At 42.4% G+C, this 25,178-nt stretch overlaps 1 protein-coding gene across 1 annotated transcript; it reads right to left on the bottom strand.

Moving 5' to 3' along the window:
• Positions 1–7,796: 7,796 nt before the first annotated feature.
• On the bottom strand, positions 7,797–13,910 carry bmp2b (bone morphogenetic protein 2b). The gene is made up of 3 exons (XM_062412122.1): positions 13,493–13,910; positions 12,166–12,533; positions 7,797–9,053 (listed from the first exon to the last, which is right to left on the bottom strand). The coding sequence occupies exons 2-3, from the start codon at positions 12,518–12,520 to the stop codon at positions 8,140–8,142; spliced, it is 1,269 nt and encodes a 422-aa protein (XP_062268106.1). The 5' UTR covers positions 12,521–12,533; positions 13,493–13,910; the 3' UTR covers positions 7,797–8,139.
• Positions 13,911–25,178: the final 11,268 nt, after the last annotated feature.

Consider the following 25,178-nt stretch of genomic DNA (forward strand, 5'->3'; position numbering starts at 1 on the left):
AGGGGGGAGGAGGAGTGAAGGTCACTATAGGTTAATTCCAATCGTAGTGCCTCCTTGAAACAGCGTGACAGCATGTCTCCTCAGCTCACAGATTGGATGAGTTATCGGCTATCAGACTGGCCTCATGATAGCATGGAGAAGATTAAGTCTTTCACTCACACAGACACATTGTCCTGCTTCTCTTTCTGCATATGTCTGTATTCATTATTTAGGGGATTTCTGCTTGGAGTATACAATTGCTAATTGTCTAAGTTCAATTTACTCAGTGTAGTAATGGTTCTTACTGCAAAACGATTTGTGGTTTTATGTCTGGCGGAACAAAGGCAATTTCAATAAACCGAGTTCTAAACCTAATTTGGATGTTTTGACAGTTTCACTGTTGTATGTGATTTGTTATGTCCGATGTCTGGCTGGGTTGATAAGTGATTGCGTTGCCCTTGGTGTGGTATTTTATTGTTTTCATCAGCATAAGCTTCTGCTTTATGACTTATCAAAGTACTACACCTTGATCTTGCAGGAAAAAAAGAGAGCAAAGGGTATGAATAAAAGAAAAACAGGAGAGATGAGCGAGACAAAGGAGTGGCCGCACAGTGGTGAAGACATAACAACAAGGAAAGAAAGAAAGTATGCGAAGAAGAGGGAAAGAATGGGAGACAGAATGGAAAATAAGAATGAAAGGAGGAAAAAAGAAAACAAAGACAGGTGAGAAAGACTGAGATGTGGGCCATTCATAAGCAGACTTCTCCAAGGGATCTCAGGCCAGCACACCTGCTACTATTCACTTCAGAGGAAATAGACACTCTGTGGAAGAGAGGCTTTTGGCCTCGGGACAAAACCACTGCAGCACCAAATTAGAAACAGGAAGGACTGTGGGTAAGGCTCAGATTAAAAACGCACTCCCCACATGGACTCAATATACTGCAGCCCTGATCCCACTCTGGAAACCCAAAACCCAACAGCACTATTTTATGTCCCAGTCAACAGAACGCCCGCTGTTTGCACAGTGACAGTACAGAGATTCAGTCAACCCCTGAATGTTGGTAAACTGTGGCTCTGTAAATGCTGCCCATTTTAATGAGGAAAAAACCTTTCTAAGTATACTTTATCAATTTCAACTGACATGACTTTGGATACAAGATTACCACAGTGCATGACAACTAAACTTTCACCAAGACGGCTTTGTCCTTCCCTGGCAATGAATATACTTTATATGAGTCCAGTCATGAGGGAGTTATGTGGATGTCAAAGAAAAAAGATCGGGTCTGAGTCTTTCTTTGCTCTTGCACTCTTGACTTGTTTTGGTCTGTACCATCCATCAGGATCAGAGCTAGATGGATGTGTCACAGACACCAAACAAGAGGACACAGCGCTAAGTTTCTCACAGACAACAATTACAGCAACCAATGTTGTCAACAGAGAGCCAGCAAAAACGAATGATCTACAACACAATCTATAAAGGAGGGAATCTAGCAAGAGGTCTGTGAATGTACCAGAAAGGGAAATGACAATTGATATATGGCTCCTGCCTTCTTCTTGCGATCCTTGACCTCTGACAGGTTTCTCCTCTGCTGGCCCGACCTGTAAGGCATTTCCTGCCTGTTCACGTAAATACTTGTACTTTAATCTGAGGGGAAAAGAGCAAAAAAAAGGTTGGTTTGGTTAAAAACACATGACTTCTTAGGGCCCAGGATAAGGGAAAAAAGTATGCACTCATTCTCATACAATATTTCCATTTACTCATGGGTCTGTCCAAGTAGTGTGTTCCCCTCCATCTATCATTTTCACTGCGGTCACCAATGGTAGAAAGGCCTACTGTAATTATTCCTACAGATATTGAGGACATCTAGAGGTGGTTTCTCCTCAATGGAAAACAGAACTACTCCTTTCTCACAAAGGTCAAGTTTTCATTACGTGAAGCTCAGAAAGGATTTTCAGTGGGATTCAAGTAATTGAATGCATAAACACAAGGAAGCAACACAATTACTGTAGATGTCACAGAAGAAAGAAGCAAAGGAGAAAAAGAATCGCAATTATTCCGCTTTGGGATTGAGTCAATGTTTCATCTACCTCTATCCTCGTCCTCACCTGTCTGTTTTGATGTGTCTACTTTGCAGTTAAAGTCTTTATATAACTGAAGAGGTAATCCTTAAATCTATGAAGGGCCACGTTCACTGCATCTCCATTGACTGATGTCTATGCTATATAATGCTAATAGATGTACACACACAAACATACGCGCATGCATATGCGCATTATGCCAGATGGGGAGTGTGCTCAGCAGTGCGACACCAAAAGGAAAACCTGCCATGACATCACCCAGGGGAGTGCAGGTGCAGGGCTGGGACAGGAAGTGAGTCACAGGAAGCATGGTGAGACAGACTTTGCCATGCTACTGACAGGCTGTGGGAGAGCGGGGTGAATGAGTGTGAGTTACACCCCGTAGCAGAGCTGGCTGGGGCCCTCAGGTTTCGGAACCTGCTCTTTACATAAACAGGCTCCTCTCATCTCCCTCTGCAATCAGGTTGATGAAGCCTGCTTTGAATATAAGTGCTGCAAATGGGAAATTATTTTTCCCTTGTGCCATTTTACATATAGTGTCACAAAACAATACATAATATTTTGCTTTTCCGGTCTCTCCCATTTAATTTTCAGCATATCTCTTTCATAGAGATGTGCGCTGTAAAGAATTGTACACCTTTACATTTAAAACAAAGCACATACTGTCAACATACAATTTGGACCAAAAGTGTTTGCAAGCATCTCATTTCAACATTTTCCAACCTGCACTACATCAGCACAGAGATGTATGACAGATGTACTGGATGAACGGATGGATGGATAGATGGTGCGTGTGTCCTTGACAATGGCAACCCAGTGGTTTATACAAAGCTTATTGCGCTAATGAGAAAAGGGTGGGGAGTGGATTTGTCCTGTACCACCCAGGGAAGGACAGTCTGTTTTCCCCTGGTGCACTGCATCTGGAAGCAGCCTCCTGGTAATCTGCTGTAAGTACAAAAGATTCAGCACCAGCTTGTTCTCATAGACCACCGAGTGAGGCCCCCAACTCAATAACAGGTCTCTTTTTATATTTGAAGATCTGCTGATGCCTGGTGAACTGGGTTCCACACCTGGAGCACCTCAAGGGGCTTCCCATCATCATCCAGATATCTTTAGAGATAGGTTGTTGCCACCTACTGGTTACTAACGATTAAAAGATCCTGTAAACATAAACATTTTATACGAAAAATATTTATTAATGTAGACAGTGGTCCTCCAATTGTAGTCAAATATTCAGTGTGTTTTGTAAAACAGGTGATAAAGAAGAGTAATTATGATCTAGGTCTACATGTATTCCAGATATACATTTCGGTATAGAAAAATAGTTATTGGTATGTGTGTATGCATAAGAGAAATGTGTGTGTGAGTGAGTGTGTGATATTGTAGCCATTTGACATTATTAACTGTGTATTATGAGCTTTTGTCTATGATCTGTCATCAGACAAAATAGATGAGGGACTCTTTATCACTGCCAGCCCTGAGAGAAGAGTGCTGATTTGAAGTCATATGCGTGGTAATGCTTGAGATTTACTGTGGCAGAGATTGACATTTATTTAACAGGCATGCTGGGAGATGTCATGTAGCCCCCTGTGATTGATCTATTCACTTCCTGCTACAAAGATGGAGGCCGCTCCCATAACCACACAGCCCCTTTCATGCTCAGGGTGTAGAAGACGCCCTTCGGCAAGGTTCCAGGATCAGTTCGGTTCACCCTTTCCCCCCCACCCAAATCTAACTGTAACCATCAGAGGAGTAAACCTGACACTGACCTTAGATCAGTGTCTAGAGGCAAATCCATCCTCAAGCCGGTTTTAGAAAAGCCCATATGTGGTCCACATGGAACTCCTTCCTGTACCCTCTTTGGAAATGTGTTAGTCCACAAAAGTGCAAGATACACATCCTGAACTCCATTACTTTTTGATTGCAGATTAACAGCGGAAATAAGAGGAAAGGCAAATGTACCAAAGTCCTCCAGTATTTTCTCTCACTATATTTCATGTAATTTACTGAAATCAAAACAGCGAGAGAGAACAGGATATGACGAGAGCTGTGCACTGTATCCACTGTGTCACTGTGAAAAGCTCTCAGGTCATGAGGTTGTTCCCCCTGCTACTGCCCCCCATCGCTCATCAATAAAAAGGGTTTGGCCTAAGCTCTTGTCCATCCGCTAAGGTTTCATTGCCTTGTTCTCGAGAGCCTTATAAGACAGCTTTTTAACCCTTCCATAGCTTAACAGTAAGACTATTCTGCTGTGAATATAAGGCTATATTATGGTCTCTTCCATTGAGCCCGAGCTAGACGTAGTGATTTCAGCATGTCACTCCAGGGCAACTCCAGTGTGATGCATGGATGATTAGTTGTTACACTAATGGTACTAGCAGAGCATATTTGAAAAGCAAGGTACTAATTGTATTTAGTAATGTTGCTGTCATTTACTACTAACATTTTGTTGTCTGAATGAACCAACATTAAAAAGGTCAGACCTTCTGTGCTAACAGGTATGCTTTAATTCGTGTTTGTACTGTCGTGTCGACATGTGCATGTGGACACATGAAAGGCTAAGACTGTATATATGTAAAAGTACTATCGAATTCGCAGTCATTCTGGAAAAGTTATTTCCATATTTGCTCTGCTCCTGAATCTGTGGACGCCCGACTGTTTGATGTGTTCAGAACTGCAGCACAGATGCCACAGTCATAGCTATGCTGGACGTCATCTCGCTGGCTGTTCTCGGAATACAGAAAAAACACCATGTGCACCACCTCTAAAATTAGTGTGTGCCGCACATGAAGGAGAAAAGATCCGAAGTTAGAAAAGACTCTGAAGTGGCCCCTGTCTCTCTTCACTCCTCTACATTTTCGTGTCCCACTTTGGCACCGAGCTAACTGAGATCTCCCATAGCGACCAAGTCCTCTGTTTCATCAAAGATACACGGAATGCCACATACTTTCCAATTCTGGGCCAGCCAGAAATCTGGAAATATGATTTTACAACCCTTATGATTTGGGTTGTTTGGAGCTGCAGATAGTTTTGGTGTGGTTTTCTGCGCACCAAACAAAACGAATGCGCCTTACCACGCTAGTCGAGCCCAGCTTCCAGTGTTATGCTCATCAGCCGTGCGGCTGCTCTGTTGTGTGTTTGTGCGTAAACAAAGAGCGAAGGACACCTTTAACTGATTTACCAGATGTTCACGGAGAAGGAAGGGGGGAATCTGTTTTTGGAGAGTGACTCTGCAGAGGTCTGTGTAGCAGGTGAAGAGGACTTTGCCAAGAGCACATATCTCTCAATTGTGCTTTAATAACAAAATCGTGGAGTACACAGTCACACACAGAGTCGTTTTTTTTAGCTCATCGTGAATTCTTTCATGTCTTTAAATAATTTTTTACAATCCATTTCGTGCACGTAGGATAAACAGAATGGATCCTGCAAAGCAAATATGTTCTCTTTCCCAACCAGTGGTTGACCACACTAGAAGCCACTAGTCTGTGATGACGTGATGAGCCTGGAAGTCAGTCAGTAATGGTGGAGATAATAGGTCCTTATTACTTTGACCCCTGACCTCTGTTCTTAGTGAGAAGTTAAGGAGTGGTCCCTGAGGAGCCGCCTGATAGTAATGTGGCTCTAAAACAAGAAACCCCAGATTTTTGGAAGAACACTGGCCAACTCACAGTACAAATGGAACCCAGTTCAGCTTGGATGGGATGCGGGAGGGGCGTTTCAGCAATGCTACCCATGTGTCACCCTGCTAGTGAGCAGTATTTCCACCCAACCCAATGAAAAGGTTTATGGACTGTAACTATAAAGGAAAAACACTAAATCTCACTGTTCTTTAATGCAAAATATATCCCCCACCCAACTCCAGAAACTCTTGGCAATTTCTTATTTATTTATTTCTTAGTATGGGGGAGGCGGGGAGGGTCTAAAGTTTTTTTTATCAAATGTAAATTAAGTCTGCCAGTGAAGTGACTTCCTCCTGAAGTCCATTAAAACGGTGCTGCTACTGACAGAGGTATGTGCAGCCCATATGCGGGGCTGTGGTATGGTGGGATCCGCAGAGGAGAAATGGACACCAGATGGGACCAAGGGGGGTGGAGATGCAAGGTAGAATAAAATAACACATGCAGAAGATTGAAACTGAGCTGTGGTAGGAAAGGAGGCGGTGCATGTGTGTGTATGTGGATCTTTTGTGTGCATGTTGGGAGAGAATGAAATAATTGGATAGTTGCATCATCTGGAGTTAACTGGTGCTGCACACCCTTGGAGGATAAGAATGAGTAAACGGACGCGATCTGAGGCCCATGAAAAAAATGGGACATTTCAGTGTTTTTACTGCCCGTGAATAAAGACTCATGGCTCCTTCGAAATGTTTTGATTTACATTTCCTATATAAGTAACAGGCGTATCTTTGTTCAATGCACATTTGTTTTTGAAGAGAAAAAGCCCACCAGGAAACCCTTGAATAGATGATTGAAAAAACAACCATGTTGGTTTTCCATGCAAGCGTATGCATGTGTCTGAGATTGAAAACCAACATTCCACGGTCCCAATGTGCGCTCACATAAAAAACATTCTATTTAGAGCATTTTGAGCTGCCTTGTGATCCCTCCAAGTCCTTTCTAATGCAAACACAGCAGAAAACGCAGTCAGACAGAACTGTCCGTCTATGTTTCTCCCTCTCATTATCTGATCTGCTATTGTGGCTGAATGATGAATTTTGATGTCTTTGTCTGGGGCAGTTTCGCTCTAACCATTACATTGTTTCCATTGAAAACACTGCAGAAGAATGCTATTGACTCAGGTGTTAACACTTCAAACTGTCTTATCACAACATGCCATATGTTTTGTTTTAGCCAGCCAGCTATTCCAACTGTCTTACTGACTTTAGCTTTTTTGTATCAATCCTTGATATTGTTTCTGTTGCAATTCAATATCTGCTGCTTTAGAGTAGTTTACTGAAATATACCTTCTTTTTTTTTATCTTTCTGCCCCAAAACACATCAACGCCTTATGACTCAGAAATGACAAAGGAAGGCAGCCAAAGTGGAGCAGAATCTGTTTGAGCATGTGCAGCGTGTGGACCGGTGCAGGTGAGATAAAATAATTAAAGTGTCAGTAGGCTCTGTTATTGCTGAAGGCCTGTTGTCTGGCTGCCATGGCTCACAATCTTTCATCATCAAATCTCTTGATAAATAAACCATGTGCCTTTTCAGACCTCTTTCAGAAATGCTGCAGTTTTTCTTTAAAAAAGACAAATCTGAAATATTGGTTAGGAACTGAAAAAACAAGCTAGTTTTTGGAAGTTCCTTCCCATGGATCTTTGCAGTGAGATGTACTGCATGAAAACATGCCCTTGTGTTTTTCTAATCCTCCCCTGGGAGTCTATCACATTTGTGAGCTTGTAACTTGTCACTCCCGTCCTGTGACCCTACACCCTACTACAGTTCATTACACCAGTGGCACCCTGACCTGCCCCCGTCACTTTCCTCGTTTCGCTTCTGTTGTTGTTGGTTTCCAGTTACATTTACCAAAAGAGTCCAATGCTTGGTTTGCAATCAGTGTAGTGTGAGCCTCTTGCCATGTGTTATATTTTTGCAGCTAATTTCTGTCAGAATTCGAAACTCTCTCCTGTTCATGTCAGACACTCATGTTGGCGCCTGTCATAGATACATCAACAGCGAGTGAGGTTCCCTGCAGCTGATGTGGGAAAATCGGAATGACCATGTGTTTTTTTCATGATAAATACACATTTATTTACAAATAAAGTGGTTATAATAGAAATAAATACAAAATAAAAATCTGAGCATTATACTTCATGTGGTATTGCACCCATTTCGAAATGTACATCAGAAATACATTTTCAAAACCAGTAAAGGAATATTCCTCTGATTAAAATATTTATTTTTCCCAACTTTACGTAGACATAAATATATTCATATATAGTTTTTTTTCTTCTTCCACAATAGCTCCTTTTTGTCTATCTTTCATATAAATAAACGTCTTCATTGGGAAACCGGGTGTCCATAATAACCTTTCAGTCTTTCTTTCCCACTCCCGCTTTCTCTCCATCCCACTGTCCGTTGCTCACCGGCAGCCACATCCCTCCACAACCATGTCCTGGTAGTTTTTCAGGATGACTTTCTCATATTCATCCAGGTAGAGCAAGGAGATGGGGCTGAGGTCAGTGGGCACACAACAGGCTCTGGGGATGTTTGAGTTGACTGAGTTGACCAGCGTCTGCACAATGGCATGATTGGTAGAATTGAGGTGGTCTGCAAGGGGGAATGGACATTCCCCTTGGCAATAAAAGGCGTGGTACCCAGGGGGGGCCACTATCCACTCATTCCAGCCAACATCACTGAAGTCCACATACAGGGCATGCCTCTTGCAGCTTGCCTTGTGCTGTTGCTTTCTGCGTTGTTTGCGGAGGGCTGCTTGACGTTTTTCTCGCGTGTGGAGCACTGAGTCCCCGCGGCCGTCGTGGCCATATGTCACCAGCAAGGGCCGAGCCTGTGGCCAAGAGTCCTGGTCCTGGTGCAGGGACCGGCTCACCCTGACATGCTTACTACGCTTCTTAGCATGCTCCCCATCCATCGCCCCTTGCTCTGGGTGATGTACCTCCACCATGAAGCCATGGTTGTGGCCTTTACCGGAGGTCCACTGAGATACAGCGGGGCTGACATCAAAGCTCTCCCAGCGGCTTAAAGAGTCCTGCACTAGCCGAGTGTCCAGCAGACGTGCTAGAGGTTCCCTGCCATGAGTGGCAGGAACTCTGAATATCTCATAAATGTTGATTCGATGGGAGCCACCAGCAGGAACTTTATCGCTAGTAGTGCTGTTTCTGGAGCTGATGTTTGGGGCTGCTGCTCCCATGACCTGATCCCTGTAGATGCGTAGCTCCGCAGAAGTGATGAGCTCCTCATCAGGGATAGAAGTGAGGTTGAAGTAGAACTGCTGGGTTGTTTTGCCTTTCAGGCTGGCCAGGGCCTCCATAGACTCTACAAAAGACAGAAGAGAGGCGGACATATTGTAAGACGATAGGGGTGTGAAATGCATGCCAAAGATGAAACAAAGCATTTATGCATGCTACAATAATGGGAAGCAACATCTAGGATTAAAGCCGTGTCAGTTTTATGGTTCCCCTGTGAGCATAAATGTATGAAAGTATCAAAGGATGGTTTCCCACATGGTTTCTTTTACTCCCTCTTCCACTCCCACATACAACTTGCAGCCTTCTTTTTGTGCAGTCAGCCAAGCTGCCACGTGGTTATAGTGAGTGGGTGTGGAGCATTGTCATGCAGGCACAACACATTGCATGTTTGACTGAGTAATAGCAGACAAATTATCATGGCGATGTAATAACAGCATTAGTGTCATGCTCATAAATTTACCTGCTTACAAGTCAGAAGATGAAAGCAGTGTGCTTCCACCTATTTATAAGATAAAATATGCCTGATGTGAACAGACTGCTGCACACAATTCCCATAATCAATGGAAATCAAAAAAATCTTTTTCGACAAAAAAGTAATATAGAAACCTGTTTAGTATTGCTGAAATTAAGTCTAATATACTGGAAGAGCCAGTTCTAATATCACTTGTAAATATGGTATTTTTAAAAGCTGGTAAGATCTATTGTGATCCAGAGAAAAATGTGTAGACCCCAAAGGAAATTGTGGCTGCACATCGTTTGATATCAACAGTTTGAAGTCTTCACAGTACAAAGTCTATCATCCCTGAAAGTGCATCTTAGACATCTGTCCTGACTGTACTGTGAATGATAGAAATCTGAGTAAAAGCAGCAATTTTCTTTAATGCAGTGTCACTTTGAACTCTCACTTTATGAAGATCACAGATGATGTGTAGACGCACTTTTTAATCTTTTTTTGGTGAGCTAACATAAACACAAACTTTGAACTCTGAGCCTTTTCAAAGGAGGCATTTAGGAAATTCCACCATCTCATCCTAAACCTCTCTCCAGAGGTACAAAGACCTCAATTAGGCATCTCACTCCTCATTTGGTGTGGGAAAGCCCCCCGTCTCCCGTTCCCTCTCGTCTGTCCCCAATCCCCCTCTTTCTTCCTTTCCCCAGCTTCCCAAATCTCCTTCTCCCTCTGTTCTCTTAGCCCCAAATCCTCTTTTCCTTCTGTCTCCTCTGTCGCTTGTTTCTCTGTATCTTTCTGCAGGAGTGCTCTCACTCTTCTCCCTGTCTGTCTCTCTTTATATGAACGGCTGTGTGAACAAGTTTAGGCTTGACAAATACGTGTGAACCACAGATATGAGTGTATCAACATTCCTAATTTCTTTTTGCACTCCATGCCAAAACAAAAGATAAAGGCTAATGTTGGGTCATTCATCACAGACCTGTTTCTGGCAGCCACATTCTGTGTAATAGTAGAAATGTTCAATTTGGCACGAAAAAATGCTCATTTTTGAAAACTGATAGCAGTGAAACTAATTATCTGAGTGAAATTAATATCAGCAGTGAGATGTGATGAATGATTAGAGCTCTGGCGGGCTGAACTTACATCTGTAGATACATGCTTGGACTAGAGCCAATAATTTTACAGCGCTTGACAAAGACTAACAATTCTCCAGCCCTGTTAGCGTAGGATGAAAGAGCCAGGGGGGGGGGGGGGGGGCGCATGTTGACGCAGTTTGAACACATTTGTAATGGCTAGTGGTGTCAAGGTGTGTGCTGGCCACGGGCAGACGTTTCCAGTAGTGGGCAGGGGAGCACTCACTCGGGCCGGCTGCCCAGGCCAGGCTTGTTTGTAGTGTGTCAATGTAGCCACTGGGTGTCATTGCACTCGGCCTCTGGAGAGCACCCAAGCAACCACTCAGCCACCCCTCTGACTCACCCCTGATGGAAACTTCCCCACTCAAACACTTAAGACTCTGTATAAGAACTTTGTGTAGAGCCCCTATGGACGCTGTAACTTGTATATTGTAAAAACCAGAACATAGGCTGCAGGAGATTGAATGGTTGATACAGTAAGCTTATGTTTAACAGCAGTTGCTTTGATCTTTTTTAATCATACATAAATCATTATAACACTATGAATAGTCGAAGCACTCTGTTTCCTTGAACTTAATTGTATATAAATAAAGCATTAGTCGTATTTAAATGTCACCGCCTGGATTATTTAAGACAGTTTAGAATTACCGACTTGCACATGAGAAATAGCCTGGTGGCTAACTGTGGTGCATTTAACAGCACTGTTTATTAACGTGCACTGTCCCAAACAAATGACCTTGTATAAACACGTAATGTATGACTGGTGAACTATAATGCACTTAACCCAAGCCCTATAAACTTTGTGTGTGATCCTTATTCATCTGAGCAGCATGTGTTGCCATGGACGTAAGATGCAATTAAACTGAAACTCTGAATTCAACAATCAGCGGGTACCCAGCATATAAACTAAGTGAGCAATTATGGTGTTATTGGAACGTGCGTAATGGCGCACAGCGTGGAGAGAGGAGTGATTTGGAAAGAATAAGGAGCGCAAGCCCTCCTACTTCTCCCCCTTCACCACGCACTAATTTCAGCCCTGTTAAAAAATGACTCAGAATTCAGTCTGACAGGATAACTTTGTCATAATGCGTGTTAGTATAATGTCACGTCGTGTGTTATTGAAGTTACGGGGTGATGACTATCACCTGTGCGAAGGCACACCGCCCTTTATCCTGTTCCTGCGGTGCGTGTCTGGAAAAACTGTTTTCAGAGCCCACGCAAACACCATCAATTATTAAGAAACAAATTACCCCAGGGAAACCACCGCGCCTTGATGTTTCTGAAGCCAGTGACAGCTCCGCAGGGGAAATGTTTGCTTAAAGGTTGCATCACTTCAAATGAGAGTTAATTTCGGCTGATTACGCAGGAGATGCTTGTTTATAAATCCTATCAGTGACTTTTTCCACTGCCCCCCGAAACTTATTTAAGGGTCACAAATAATGCGTGTCACCTGTAAATGACTAACCATACATAAAACAGTGAGAAGACTGAGTTCAGTGTTGAGGCACTGAGTCAGGCTTAAATATAGGTTTGGGTTGTCTGAGAGAGCTATGAGCTCTCCGGCTGACAGGTAAAGGTATGTCACTAATACATACCTTCATGGTGAAAGCTTCTAATCGTGTTGGCCTTGCTGGCGGCTCTATCTGCGTGCTTCCCCATGCTCTTGGGCCGTTTAGTGCTGTGGTCTCCGTTCGCTGAGTGCATGCGGTAAAGGTCCACCATGTACTGCGGCACCACCGCTTGCTTGCTCGGCGTCGGCCTACGCCTCAGTCCAAACATGTTGAGAAGCCGCAACTCGAACTCGTTGAGGAAGCTCTCCGTCCGCTCGGGGCTCTGCTTCCCGGACTCGCTGTATTTCCTCCGGCCGACCTCGGGGATAAGTCCCGTAGCACCTTCCAGCAACACCTGAGCGATCAGCAGTACCATGAGAGAGCGGACCACGGCGACCATGATCAGTCAGTCCCTGTGGAGAAAGTTGGTTTCTGTCAATACACTGGCGCTGAGGTATTGACATGAGGTAGACACGGCGGAGGCTTCACTGCGGCATTCAGCTGTGTGTGATCCCTCCATACAGTAGGAGTGATTGAAGGAGAGCAGGTTAAAAAGGGAAGACACCTCTTCACTTTGAAGTAGAACAAAAAAGAGGGAGGGAGGAGGAAGGGTGGGGGGGCTGTGGACAGTAAGCCCGCCGGCAATACAGCGCGTCTAAGAGAAGCAGGGGATTGATCTTAACATGAGCAGAAACATTGAAATATCAAGGTGAGGAGGCAGTGGAAGAAAAGAACAAATAAATTTAAAAAAAAGCAGAGGGGAACGACAAATCAAAGAGGATTTCAGTTTAAAAAAAAAAAAAGTATCCGGTTAGAAAGGAAAAGAAATGAAGTTTGGAGAAATGAAATGAAAGGAAGGGGAATTCAAGTCTGCATAGCTGTGAAGATCACAAGAAGAAGCATGAAAGAATGCGGTGAGGAGAAGGAGCAGGGGCACACAGCGGCAGGAGCAGGCGCACAGACGCTGCTGCTGCAAGCCTCTATTTGCAGAGGCTTTGACGGTCATGTATAATCATAAGGGATAGAGTTACTTCAAGAGGCTCGCAGGTGTTAGATCTGACGTGCGTACCAGGGCCAGATGTAGCCCGGGACAGGGGACATCAATAAACCCAAGTATATCATCCGAGTATCACAATTTCCAAAGACACAACTTTGTTTAACTTCCTTAGCGTATTCCCCGAGGTTTAAGTTGGGAACGCTTTAACTTTTACGCACACACCCCAGAAGCCATATAGGAGAAGAAGTGACGGTTTGCATCTTTAAAATACAGTTTCCCCCCACGGACAAAGTTATTATATACCTGCTGATATTAAGATTTAGCTTCTGGGGAATACTTTTAATAGTTTCAATAAAACATCAGCCGTATTTTTACCTGACGAGGAAGCGCTGTGTCTGGTCGTCGTTCCACCTTTGGGCTCCGCTAAATTCCACATTAATTCGTGTTTAATCCCCGCTGCTCCCACTTGGGGGACTGAAGAGAGTCCGTGCCCGTCGCCGATCGCCTCTCGCACATACTTCTCACCAGATGCAAGTTCGGGTTATAGGTCTCCGTCGGTACGGAACGAAGGAGGAGAGAAGTTACGTGAGCTCTATGAGGAAGCGGGCTCGCGAAGACAGGAGCGATCTAAGTATAAAGCATCTTGGCTGAACATCTTCAAACAGAGAACAAGTCGCTCGCGTCTAAAGTTTCTGGAGAGAGATACGCGCCCTCCACGCCAAGTGTCGCTCCGTAGGACCTTGTTGCTGCGGGTGCGTGGAGCTGCCTCGCCTCTGCTCAGTGCGCCACACTGCACTGGTTCAATTGATTGGTGCCTTCTCTTCCCCCAGCGACTCTTTTTGTCGTACAGTGATGTCACCGACGGGCTGTCAATCATTCGTCCACTATGAAGCACCTCCTGCGGACCACTAGCCCAGAAGCTCCAGACTTTAACGCGTGCCAAATAAGCACACATTAGAGCCAGGGAACCCCATTTTTGATAAGATTCTCTCATGGACACCCTCAATTTGCAATTGCCTGGGTCACAAGAGTAACTGTTGAAAGTCACTTTTACAATCGCATGCCCATCACCATCCCCTATCCAAGTAACTCTTTAAGTACATAGATTTAAAATACAAAAATGTATCCTCAATACCGTCTACTCTGTTTCTCTGGTGTCAGTGCATTTCCTGGAAATTCACACCGTAAAAATAGTTAAGTCAACATGCAAAACCCATACGGTTGCTTTTAGTTGTTTGTTTTGGGGTGATTTTTCCATTTATAGGTATAGCAGTTGCTTCATACTTTTAAATAACTTAAAATAACATAAAGATCCTCCAAATTTGACCACACACAGAAAAAAAACCACCACTATATGCTTCTTTTTTTTTCTTTCAATGAACAGATAATTCATCTTGTGGTGTTAATATCAGGATCACAGAAATGTCGATTTTGGAGTGAGGATAATAGATAACGTCATTGCTCTTTCTTGCTTTCAAAGTTTTAGATTGGACCCAGCGAAGGAACTGTTACATCATGCTCACTGTGTGTGGGTGCTTGTTCGTGTGTGTCTGACATCAGAGTTGATTTATTCACGCTTCCTCTTGGATGGATTAATCTTTTCATTGCATTCAAAATTCACAGCACTTTATCAAAATATCAGTGGCAGATTTTGGCAGCACGTGTCGGTGTCTTATATCTGCAATACTGCGTGTGAGCAGAGTGAGGTTGTCTCAACACAAACCCCATCAATATCCCAGGAAGACAATACTCTTTTATCCTCTTGAAACTCCATACTCTTAAACTCTGTGCTCACTAAATCATGCCTAAAGATCCACCTTGGCCAGATTCATATGGTGCATATGATAGTTTTTAAACATGTGTAAAACTATTTTCATGCTTCATGCTTGGGAGTCCTTGCCGCATTTGTTCAGTGCAAGCTCTCAGTGGCTCTCAGAGGGGTGAGAGAAACTTTGCTCGGTTGTTTTTAGCCTGCGGGGTGTAGTCAAAAGCATTAATGGTCGGGTCATCTCCATAAGAAAGGCCCCCTCTGATTCCCTCTAGTGACCTCCATTAGGTGATGATGGTGGGGCAGGCGGTTGTGTTTATAGGCAAAGCACTGGGCCTGTTTTCTTTGCAGAGATGGCAATAGATTAAATCGTGCAGAGATCACAAGATACCTTTGTTTCTTTTCAGGACAGTTACATTTTATGAGGGATAATCCCAGATCACCCACTTAGCAATTCAAATACAGAGTGGCCCGTAGGTGCGTGTCATTACCTGACTGCCAGTGTGCAAGTTCCTCTGTCATCTTGACATGGATCCAAAAAACATTTCATCGTTTACAGCTTATGTGAATCGCTTTCGTTCTTTTTTTAAAAACTTTGAATTTAATCAATAAAATCAATTAACTCTTAGTGTCATAAACTTTATTCCAATATCTCCAATAAATCTGTTCCACTCTTCATTCGGTCATTAATAACTTCTGGTCATTCATAAACTCAGGGTGTGGGACATCTTGTTAATTCATTCATGCTGCCTGGATTTGTTCTCTTGTTGTGTTAATCTGTCGGCAGTGAATGTTGAGTCTCGGCTGTTGTCAAAGCAGCACTTGGTGAACCTAGTGCTCCAAACTCAAACCCAGGAGGTGAACGCTGCTTGGCTTCAGTTAGCTGTAGATGGGGGGGGTCTGTTTGCAGTGAGTCTCTTAAATTACCCGAGTGAGAGGATTAGAAAGAGACAGCTTTATGTAACGCTTTCTCCCTCTTTTTTTACCTGTATATAAGTTGCGTGATTTAAACTAGTGGGCATGTGAAGGTGTGTGTGTTGGCACTGCTTGTGTCAGGCCGACACTGTGGAATGTGTCTAGCCGAGGCCGCTGAGGGACTTGATCAGTGACGGTTCGGGTGGTTTTGAGAAGATCCCACAGCTTTGATACCATATATATCATTGTTTTGAGCCAGATACATCGCGCTTATCTAATCGCCTGCTGCTGATCCAATTATATTCTGATTGAAACCCTGGTAGCCCAACAGGGGAGGGTCAAGATATGCTATCTGAATCTGAAATGAACGACCTGCTGAGGAGGGCTCTGAGGGGTTAAATGTGACTTAGCCAGACAGCATTAGCCCCAGTGCGACCGTCGTCATCAGCAGTGTCGTTATTTCCTTCTAGCATGCATTTGTTTTGTCCTGATAGCAGCAAATAGTCTCCGAATGTCGCAGCGTGAAACTCAAGGTCAAGGCATTTGATAATACTGTAACACTGTGCGCCATTCGGCCACATCGGGACACAAGTTTACAAACTTTTTCTTCCGGCAATATATTTTTAGATGCTTTATAGAGCAATGACTCATAGCTTGGAAGAGGAAGAGGAAACATTATTCAAGTGAAAATGCAGTTTTGTCAAAACAAGAACATTCAAGGTGCAGTTTCCCACACTCACATTTAACGTCCATTCCAGAATATTATCCCTAATAACAACTAGTTTTATTATAGTTTTCATGGACTGGAGCTTGAAGAAGAGATAATTACTCTTTACTCACAAGTAACATTGTACTTGCTTTACTTTCTGAAGGAAAAAAGCAGGTTGTCATTTTCTAAGGCAAAAAAGGAGCACGTCTGTGATTAAAAAATCCCAAAAGGCTTTTCCAAGTTTTGATACAAAAAAGTAAAAATAAACCAAGGCACCTTTGCTGTGGTAAAATGTAAACGCTTAGTTTGGTTAATGCATTGCAAAGATGAGAGATTGCGATTATCAATCATAATATTGTTACCATGTTACATTATATTAGATGCTTCTGTAGAATCCTCAACTTAGTCTGATAGTCACTGCGGTTTAAGAAAAACATGTCATGGAGAAGGGTGCTACACTACCCAACATTGTGAAGTGTTATAGTGACGTCTCCGATTGTTGAGGCTCGCTGTGACCATGGAAGTGTTTACTGCTACTGCAAAAATCATGTTGGCTAACATTGGATGGTTCAGCGTTACTTTACATTCACCACAGTGCAATCATTTCCCTTTCTGACATGTTGAGGTATTTTAGAGATGAGGAAAAAAGTCCAAAGAGGTGAAAATGACAAGGTTACATTCAAGAAGCGGTGCAAGTCTTTGTAAAGGGATCATCCGCAATGGTTTATGGGATGCGTAATTTTGCTCTTAAAATAATTATGTACACAGTCATGTTTTTTTCCACTTTCCAATATCTATTTTGCTCAGAATCAAATGTTTCATGGTCACAATTCATTTCATAGCCTGTCGGTCTGGTTCCGGCCCGAACACATTTTACAAGGATTTTTTGAAAACATCAATGGAGAAAATGAGTGGGATTTTTCTTCCGGGACCAGAGCCGTGGGCGGTCACTGTTACGCTCCATTAGAGGAAAACAACCACAATGCAACTGCAGGAAAACTCAATGAAAGGTTATCAGTTTTACTATGATAATCCTCAGCTGACTTGAGCTAAATATTTTGAAGTCCGTTAGCAATTTGTTTAAAGTCTCCCTGTGAGCCACAGGTGTGTTTAAAAACAATTCATTAGAGCATGTGTACATCCTCACAATAATTATTTAGCCTCAGCCTGTAGTTATCAGCTTAAACTGGAATTCTTGGGAATCATTTTGTCCAAGCGGCAAGGACTAATAAGACTAGTCTTTAAATCCGACCCCCTGAGGCCTCGAGCTCTGTGTTCAGGAACAACAAAACTGAAATTTCTCAGACCACTGAACCCTGTGTCATGAATCACTGGACTCTGTCCCATCTGTAGTTACTGTTCGACTCTCTCTTTTTTCTTTATGTTATGCTCAGACCCATGTCATCATAATTTATTGCCCCTCTTTGACGAGTGGAAGACAACATAGCTCAAAACTTAGGTTAGTGAGAGTAGGTTTTGTCTTATGAAACACGCAGCTCACACACTCACCTGCTCTGATCATCTGAAAGTCAGATTTTCTTCGTTGGTACAGTGTCTTCTATTCATCCACCATCTACACTAACCAAAAGAATAATATGCACTATCATGACCACTATTGTGTACTTTTGCTCCAGCTAATAGATGTATCTTTTTCTTGTATGGAAACTCCCTTAAGGGAGAACAATGTGCAAAACATAACACTTAGGAGAAAGGCATAATGAATCTATTCAATGGGGAAAGTTTGAGGTTATTGGAGGGAGATCAGGATAGTATGTGTTTCGTTGTTTTAATACGTACATCCTGAGGAAGAGGCAAAGAAGACACTGTTTATTGTCCCCTGCTCACCAGGGTCCTGTTCATGCTCAATATTTTTGCATGCTGCAGTATGTTTATGCACCCTGTGTGTGTGTGTGTGTGTGTGTGTATGTGTGCACACATGTTGTGCTGGACGTGGATGGCGCGGCCTTCTCTTGTCATCATGTACATTCCAGGAGTCAGGGGGCAGACAAAGCCCTGAGATGACACTGCAGATCCAACCATTAGCCTTTCACCTGCTGTTAACAGCAACTTGGCTAGACACAGAGCTCGCATTCCTCCTGCTTGAGCCAGCTGTAGTCCTAACATACAGTAACATGCCTATGAGGAGATCGTCTTCAGAGATGGTACTCGAAAACCAGGGAACGATTTGTTGTAGTGACTCACCTCTAATTCCATGCTCAGTTAAAACGTTGTCTTTTTAATTTGGAAACCAATAAAATCTTCATCAATCCACATGTGTTTGACAGCAGAAGCACGACTGCTTGGTCGGTTGGGCCCGAAATGGAAACCCACCAAGGTCAGAGACGGCCAGCAAAAAAGCCAGAGTCAATATTTATGGATACTGAACATGTGGCACACTTCTCTACCCACTAATTTGAGCAACAAGTCCACCTCCAGATTATATGGCATCTCAGAGATCACAAGAGAGGGTCCAAACCTTGCTTGCGTGTTTCAAATATTGAAGAAATATGTTGAGGTTGGTCTCTGACTAGAAGCTGCACATAATTGGCACAGTGTTTATTTGTTTTTGTTTTAATTTCCTGTGTAAATAGGTGACACGGAAGCTTTGATCAGACAGTGAGGGTTGCTCCTTGATCCAGATACGCAGTTTATAATTACCATCATCATTAGGGAAGGGGGTTATTATCAAATTTGGAAATTACTTTTGTTAGGTTTTGGTTAAAACCCAAAAAAGGAGATGCCTATATTTAAGTTTCTAAGTCTATCACTTGTCTCATATCAGAAGAATGTGCACAATGACTTTATTTACAAGATGCTTTTTTGTTTTAAAGCCAATACCATGTCATTATAACTTTTTCTTACACAAACGGAACGAAGCGAAAAGCGTTTGATGCCTGATTCTCCGCTCAGCTATAAAAATCTGTTTACCAGTAGGAAACGTTTAGCTCTGAGCGGACCTCACACTTAAACAACTTACAATAGAAATCGTATAAACACATGCTCCATTTGGCGAACTAACTGGGATGAGAGGCAGCTACTTCCATTTTAGAGAGAAAGAGAGACATAAATACAGGGATCTGCCCTTTGAATGCAGCTCCACTCATAAAGACACCACGCGTCACTCAATTATACGTCTGCCTGATTAGAAGGTTGGGCTACGTAAACAGCCAGCGTCAAGATTTACATCTTACTGCTTAAGCACAAGCAGCTGTTTACAGGCCGGGGAAGGAAGGAAAACACTTAGCAAGTATCTATACATGAGAAGGAACCCGGGAGCTGAAACATCTCAAGGGAAGATGGTTTCAATTAATAGTTATTTATATGCAGTATTTGGCTGGGGTAGCTGACAGCTTTTATTCCCTTATTACTAATGATTCTGAGTTTAATACACGTTAATATGTAGCTGAGTTTAACTGCAGTGTGAAATTCAGCTTGTTTCAGTTGTTGTTATTGCAGGTTCTTTAAATGTTCAAGTAGAATATAAGTGTTGTGAGCCCCACAGGCAAACTCAATTAGCAACACTCTTTATATACTGTTTATTTCATCTGTAGTGTGAAACCATAAAAAACGTCACATACAGTAACTTCAAGTGTTCTTCACTTTCACCAAAAACATTTCAGCAACACAAGGAAAGATTAAACCATTCCATGACGCTGACTGAATAGGTTTAATTGCTTGTGAGATAGTAAGAAGGTTAGATAAAGCTGAGCATCTCATATCAAGCAGTGCAAGGCCAGTGTATCGCAATGTCATAGGGTAAATATACACAAAACACATCAAACACTAGAAACAGGAAATGCTACATTAAGGTCTAAGTTGTGTCGCTAAAGTCAATTTATCATAGCATTGGAGTTGATAGTGTTTTCTCTCCTTTTCTATGTGAGGCAGTGTCTTAAGAAGCGAGAGAGATTCAACCAGGGATTCAGGTCAGTTAACACTGTTTGAGTCAGTGGATAAGAAAGGAAAACAAACATGGCGAGCAGGTCAGGATGAAGCCATAACTAAATCATTGGCCTACTTCATAGCAGAAGACATGACGTACTTAAGAAATGTTGAGATGGTAGATTTTAAAGCACAGAGAGTCTTTCTCCAGCTCCCTACATTGAATGGTATGTGTAGTTAATTTGCAGACAGAGTTCAAAATTCACGAAACCCTATAAAATAATTATATTCGTGCTTGCGTAATCCAGTGGCCGGAGGCCTTGTTTTCGGGTTGTCTGTCTGTCCGGCCCGTTCCCATGAAAGCTATTTCTCAAGAACCCCTTGACAGAATTTACAAAAATTTGGTAAATATATTCTCTTCTACTCATTGATGCACTGCTTCGATTTTGGTGGGCAATGGTCAAAGGTCAATGTGACCGCACAAAGCTAATATTCCGCTTTTTACTTTGAAGGTGATATCTCTGGATACCATCATGGAATCCTTTCACATTGGCACAAAACATTCACTTGGACTCAATGATTAACTCACTTGATTTTGGCAGCCAAAGTCAAAGGTCAAGGCCATGGTGGCCTCACAAATTGTGTTTATGTTTTTCCTTGAACATGATATCTTAAGCCCAGCTTGAGGGAAATGTCTTTTTTTTGGTTCAAACTTACAGAAACTGTACCGGTTGGCGGAGGCATACAACCACAGTGCTGTAATTCTAGATTATATTTAGATTGCAATAATAGCATCGTCATGTTCTTTTATATTTTGTGATGATTTTATGGACCACAGCTTTATGTCAGCAAGTGGCTTGTGATTATAGTCATGCATTTCAATGCTGAATAGTAGTTTATTTTGTCTGAGGAGCTGGCTGAGACCAAAGCAGAGTTAAAAGAGGGAATTTTGGATTTTCATTGACCAGGTAGCCAGAAACTTGATTACAAATGAATGCTAGCGTTTGTCTGAAAGAAGCTAATTTATGCTTATGCTTATATGCTTTTAGAAGGTGTTTATCAATGTTGGTTTGTTTCTACTGCCTCCAAGTGGCCAACAAATGTATTTTCGCTGCGAGTTATGGGGGTTGAGAAATTGGTTGTTCACAACTACACTAAACTGCTGTTGTTAGCAACGTTAGATTAGATTGACTTTATTGTCCACCTCAGTGACTTCTCGTAAAATACAATATAAGTGCATAAAATACACACTAAACACGTCATACAATGCAATAGTGCAATCGAACAGTTAACAGCGGGTAAGCTACAATAATAACATAGCAATATCATACACTATAGAATAAAAACGCGTACTAACTATGGTTTCAGAAAAGTACTGAATCAAACCCATTTCGTCACCTCGCATTATTATGGTGTCGCTTTAAGTCCAAGTCCAGCCATACGGCCTTCAGCAAGCAGAACTGAAGTCCTGTCTTACAGGGGGAGAGACGACGCTAGTAGGCTATAGGGAGGACCTGATTGTACTCTGGCATCCACAGAATGACATTATAGCAGTGTGGTTTCGTGATAATAATAATCTTCAGAGCAGCTGTATAAACATTCAACTGACATCCACTCCCTGGACATGCAGTATGTATCTTTAACTTCTACTAGGGCCAGTCTGATGCAACTATTCATATCTCCGCCCATCTCTCCCTCTCTCTCTCTCTCTCTCTCTCTCTCTCTTTCTCCCTCTCTCTCTTTCTCTTTCTCTTTCTCTTTCTCTCTCTCTCTCTCTCTCTCTCTCTCTCTCTCTCTCTCTCTCTCTCTCTCTCTCTCTCTGTCTGCTTGAGATACACTATTCATGTTGGTATTTGCTGTAAATGTCAATGGAAAACAAATGTTCACATCATATTAAGCTTTCAACATCTGAAAGAAAAGCACATCATGTCACGAGGATACGCTAAGCGGGGTGATTTATTGTGTGCGCTCGCACAGATCTGCAACGGTTGTCTTGTTTCAGTCACTCTGAAAAAGAAACTGGGAAACAAAAAAAAAAAAAAAAGAGACTCAAAAGAGGCCAGTAAATTTAGAAAAACCCTTGCTCCCGGCCCCTCACAGTGTAGCCTATTTCCTGGTAACATTTGTCTTAATTCGTGGCAGTTTGTGTAAATATTTATGTCACTAAACTAACTGTTCTGTATACAGTAAGCCCCAATCTTCCCTGGAATGTGATTTAATTGGCGGTTTCCTCTGTTTATCCTGTTTCATATGGTTATGGGTGAGCTTATTGTAATGAATAATCAGGTAGATAAAATGTGGCCTCAAATTAAACGTCCTCCTTAGAGGAAATCCAATGAAGGTTAATACCCGTTTCGTGCCCCTGTCTGTAATTCACGCTCTCTCATCACATGCCAGATTACCATTATGTGTCATTTGTAATACAATAAACAGACTCCAGATGGCTTGGATTCGCTTAAATATATACAGAGCAACAGAAGCTATGGGGAGCGCTGCTGCATTTTGCTGTGGAGTCCCTTAGCCTCAGATGGCCAGGTCGGGTCTCCTTCAGTGGCTGGCAAATTGTACTGAAAAACTTGCTTATTCAGACTCATACGCTTATAAGGTCATACAAGTTTTTTTTTAAATCTCAGCAGCAGTTCAAGTCCTTAAATTGTGTGCAGGACAAAAGCGTTTAGACTTAAATTGAATAGAAAATACGTCTTTTCAGATTATAAGAAATGTGTTAACCCGCATTTTAAGCAATATAAGGAAGTCAAGCCTTGAAAGGTAATACAAATAGTTCCTAAAAGTGCCCCAACTTTTTATGTTGTTCAAAAATTGTCTGAACAAAGGTGGAGTTAGAATAAACCGTGCTACTACACCCTCTGATGTATGATTGAGAATGGTGAAGAAAAAAAGGTAACAAAGAAAGACAGACTGGTTGGCCAGAGGATTATCCTACAGCGAGATCATATTTGGCGAAAAGAACTAGACAGTGGCTTCAGATGATGGAAGAGCAGCACAGTCTCCCAACTTAACATCATGGAGCTGGTTTGGAAGGAATTGACAGAGAAAGAAAGCAAAGTGCAACACATTTGTGGGAACTTATTCAGTAGTGTTTGATCAAAGTTTGGCTGCTGGATGGTTCAAAAATGTAAATTAAATTTAGTTCATCAAGAAAATTCATTTTTTTTAAATCTCCTGTAGTTTATTTATTCAGGATTTCATTTCAGAATCACTGAAACATTGAATTATTTAAGGTTGACAGCTTGAGAAATTGATTAATTAAGGTTTGGGAATTGGAAATTAGTGTGCACTGTTTCTCCTTTATGAAAGTAGCTCCATTGTCCCTTACACATCTTTGACATTGTGCAGTGCAGCTGGCAATGTAAACGGAAGGCAAGAAATTAAGAGTTTCTGATCTCCCCCGATTCATCTTGGCTCGTGGCTTGTCATTGCACGCTTTGCTTTTTATATCCGTATGGTGGAGTTTCACCATAGCACCGCAAACAGACATGTGTGAGAGCTGGTTCTTTTCCAAAGCACACTAAAAACATATACGCATGACATATGAGATGTCAGCTGCTGACATACCTAAACACTTCTCTTACGATGGTTATCTCACATCCGACAGTGATTTATCTCTTATTATATGGCCTCCCTGTGTTAAGGGCAAGGGACAAGGAAAAAGACCACTCGTTCATTTAACACACGGATCACTGAAGAACACTGGGCCTCTTGTCAGTGCACCGAATATTACCCCAGAATGAAACATTCTATTTTCCTAACCTGGTTAAGTAATCACATTACCTAAGACTCCATAAAGTGGAACAAACAGTAGCATATAACCCCGAGTTCTTTTTATGTGCCTTGAGTGACAGATGGGCTTTCATCAAAGAGGCAAGCAAAGAAGTTATATAGTCATTTTGCTATGCTAAGAATACTAAATCGATCCTCATATGTAGAACATCTGGTGAAAAGCAATTTCCACCCAAGTGTTTTTGTATTTCCTCCTAATTAATTTCACATGTACATGACAAGAGTGAGCGGCCTCCCAGAACCAAGGCACAAAAGCCAGCTTTGTTTCACCAATAGAAAAGTCATCTGTGGTTCCTGGTTGAAAGCTTGCCGGCGTTTTGACGCTTGGAATTGATGCTGAAAGCAGAATTTTGTGGAGAAAAGTAAGATCTCGCGCCTCGGCTGTGCAAGGAGCGAGGGCTTTTACGCTTATATTTGGTCAATTGGCGACTTGTGGAGCAAGCAGAGCATGTCAGGCAGAGTTTGCCTGGAACAGGCGAAGTTGAGAGCAGGCACAGAGCCTGTACTGGAAGTGAAAAGTGAGTGCTAATCCTCCAATCCACGCCATAATGAAGGAGTGTAGGTTAAAAACGCAGAGTATTAGAGGCAGCCGTTGGATCTGTGTGTGAAATGGCTGAAACTGTCTGTGTTGAGTTGACTCACAGCTCCTTAGACTAATTATAATGGTAAAGCAGTGGAGAGGGGATTCCTCGTTAAAATGTAAACCTCTTCAGTTCCTCATATGCCAGCGCTTTACACGCTCAACTTAACAGGATAAAACGATGATGATCCTGAAGTAGATTAACTATTAATGTCAGGCTGTACAGTATATCACAACTGTCTGAGATGCCGGCGTCTCATTTGTTGAGGGGTGATGGCGAGCCTGCTGTGAGACACAACACTTCTTGTCATTACTTGTCCAGATGACAAGTCAAAAGATCTCCGAGAGCATTGGCGTCGCTGTCGACAGATGAAAAGTTGGCTTGATCAGATTAATCATTCAAGTG

The sequence above is a fragment of the Platichthys flesus genome, chromosome 18 (assembly GCF_949316205.1).
Source record: "Platichthys flesus chromosome 18, fPlaFle2.1, whole genome shotgun sequence".
NCBI classification, from domain to species: Eukaryota; Metazoa; Chordata; class Actinopteri; order Pleuronectiformes; family Pleuronectidae; genus Platichthys; species Platichthys flesus.